Source organism: Penaeus monodon, chromosome 30 (assembly GCF_015228065.2).
Source record: "Penaeus monodon isolate SGIC_2016 chromosome 30, NSTDA_Pmon_1, whole genome shotgun sequence".
NCBI classification, from domain to species: Eukaryota; Metazoa; Arthropoda; class Malacostraca; order Decapoda; family Penaeidae; genus Penaeus; species Penaeus monodon.
Genome location: NC_051415.1, coordinates 14,651,822 through 14,654,228, shown reverse-complemented (window position 1 = coordinate 14,654,228; position 2,407 = coordinate 14,651,822). Strand labels below are relative to the sequence as shown.

The 2,407-nt window shown below is 32.7% G+C and overlaps 1 protein-coding gene across 1 annotated transcript in view; it reads left to right on the top strand.

Moving 5' to 3' along the window:
* The window catches only part of LOC119592539, a 6,579-nt gene extending 4,857 nt beyond the window's left edge, over window positions 1–1,722 (top strand). The window contains exons 6-7 of the mRNA XM_037941403.1: window positions 522–653; window positions 784–1,722. Of these exons, the coding sequence (XP_037797331.1) occupies window positions 522–653; window positions 784–1,172 (521 nt within the window). The 3' untranslated portion in view covers window positions 1,173–1,722. The remainder of the gene's footprint in view (window positions 1–521; window positions 654–783) is intronic.
* The last annotated feature ends 685 nt before the right edge of the window (window positions 1,723–2,407 follow it).

Below are 2,407 nucleotides of genomic sequence, written 5' to 3'. Positions count from 1 at the left end.
GCCAAATGTAAAGGTAGGCCATGTTGGAAAGGATCTCTTCCCAAAATTGTCTGTGATATACATGTTTTACTTATTTTTATATGTTTGTGATATACATGTTTTGCTACTGTATTTACATACTTTGTGTTAACAGTGTCAGGAATAATATAATGAGACCATCAGTGTGTATAATTCTAATTGTAGTTATAGTGGAATAGGATGGATTTGAGTACTGGAGCCTAGCAGTGAGCAGGATACACTGAAATGTAATTCAAAGTATCAGCAGAGATTCAATTGTAGAGGATCTTTCAAAATGAAACTAAACAAATAATATGAATTAATTGAGCCTATAGTTACAGTGCAATAAATGTTTAAAATGTAGAACAGTCTTTAGTAGTCTTTCCTGAAGTTTTAAAAAACTAAGTAACCCTTGATAATAGTTTAAACATCTTAATGTACAGGAATATATGTAGTTCTTTCTGGAGTTGAAAACTGACCAGCAATCATACATAAACATGTTATTTTTTTATCCCAAAACACAGGACATCCTCGTGGGCCAGATAAGTCCCCTCTTCAGTGTCAGGAGTGTCTTGAGCGCCAGTGTCAGGAGTCTGAGAATTCTTATCTACTCTACATGTCAGATTCTGACTTCAGCAGTGATACTAAGGCCTCTGGTATTTCACTTCTGAGTTACAGAACTTCTTAAGTCTGTTTTAACTTATGATGTTCTTTGTTATATATACTCATTGCTAAGTTTCCTAAATATTGTATTACATTCTATATTTTCCCTGTCCCTTTTAACAGGTGAAGGTGATGCAATTGCACAAAATGAAAAGGATTCTGGATTTGAAACTTTTTTATGTGAAGCAATGGACATAGAAAGCACTATCAAAAACAATATCCCTATGGAAAGTAATGCTGCCCCTGAAAAACAGCATGCAAATTTGTTGATTACCAGTCCTGGTAAACTGAAAGAGACCAATAACAATTTTATTTGCACAAATGGAGACTGGAAGACCTGTCCTTCAGATGACACCTCTGCATATGACCTTTCAGTTGACTCTGGGGAAGAAATGGAATGTCAGGGGAATGACAGCACTGAGGCAGTTAATAATGAAAAATTTTCTTTGTCTCAGGCTGACACTGTTAGTTTTCACTCAGAAGTCCAATCTAAACTTTCTCAGGAATTTTGATATGAACTGCTCTATAGATTAATATATTCTTATAAACTATCACTTTCATAGTTTTGTTAAGAACTGATTTTCTATTTTTTTAATGGTATTTTGTTTCTTAACTTCAGAATTTACAGGTATCTTCATTACCCTGTACAGATCTTGACAAAATGTTGTATGGCTGAATCTCTGTTTTGTTTTATTTTGGTATATCTATGCACTATAGAATATGTTGTAAATGGACAAAGTACACTGAAGAACTTTTTATGTATTCTCCTATTCCATTTTGCCTTTATTTAGTTACACAGTCCAGTGCTGATAGGTGACTTGGTTTTATTTTTCAAAAAATCCAACAAATCATAGTATTAAAATTTACATGAAATTACAGTATATGAAAACTTGTATATAAAAACAGCATTATAGCATTATTGGCTCCCAGTAGACATTAATTAAATGTCACTTTCTGTATCTTCATGAAAGGAATGCCTTCTTATTTTCTATTACCTAGAACTGCATAATTTCTTTCATTCATGTAGACCTAATGAATCCAGCTTCAGTATGTGATTTAATACAATTAGAATTGTATTAAAACTTATAATGTGTTTTTCTCCATATCCTTGCAATAAGGAGCTATTTTGACTAGTTGTGGTTACAGTGTAGTCAGAAACTTTATTATTATTAACATAGTATTTTAATGATGTATACAGTATGTCAACTTCCATCCTCTAGCATACAACATTATCAACTGTTTTCAGTTAAAGTTTTATCACTCTTGAAAATCCTGTCTGTATTCCTAGCAAACTAAAGGCAACTCTAGTCAGAAATATGTGTGGTTACAGTTTGCCTGAAACTTTTTTTTTTTGAAAAGGCTGTATTGCATTTTGGTGCACCACTGAAAAAAGAAGGCAAATATCTAAATAACACTCTTATAGTGATGCAGAGTTTAGACTTGTAAAGAGAATACACAATGGAATGTTTTTCCTTTATCTCATCTTCATGTAAACCATTGGTTCTCAAAGTGGGTGGTACTGCCCCCCTGGGGCAGAGGAAAGTTGGGGGGGGGGGGGGCAGGATGGCATTACAGTGACAATGACAAAATATGTCAAATGTTAATGTTTATGACATTTTGTCATAAACATTAATGTAATAATAATTGTTTACTAAATTAAGTTTCATTTGCGAAATACATCTTTGTGTTTAATCTTGTCATTTTCAATTTGAAGCATACAACAAATTACTAGATCAAAAATAATAAT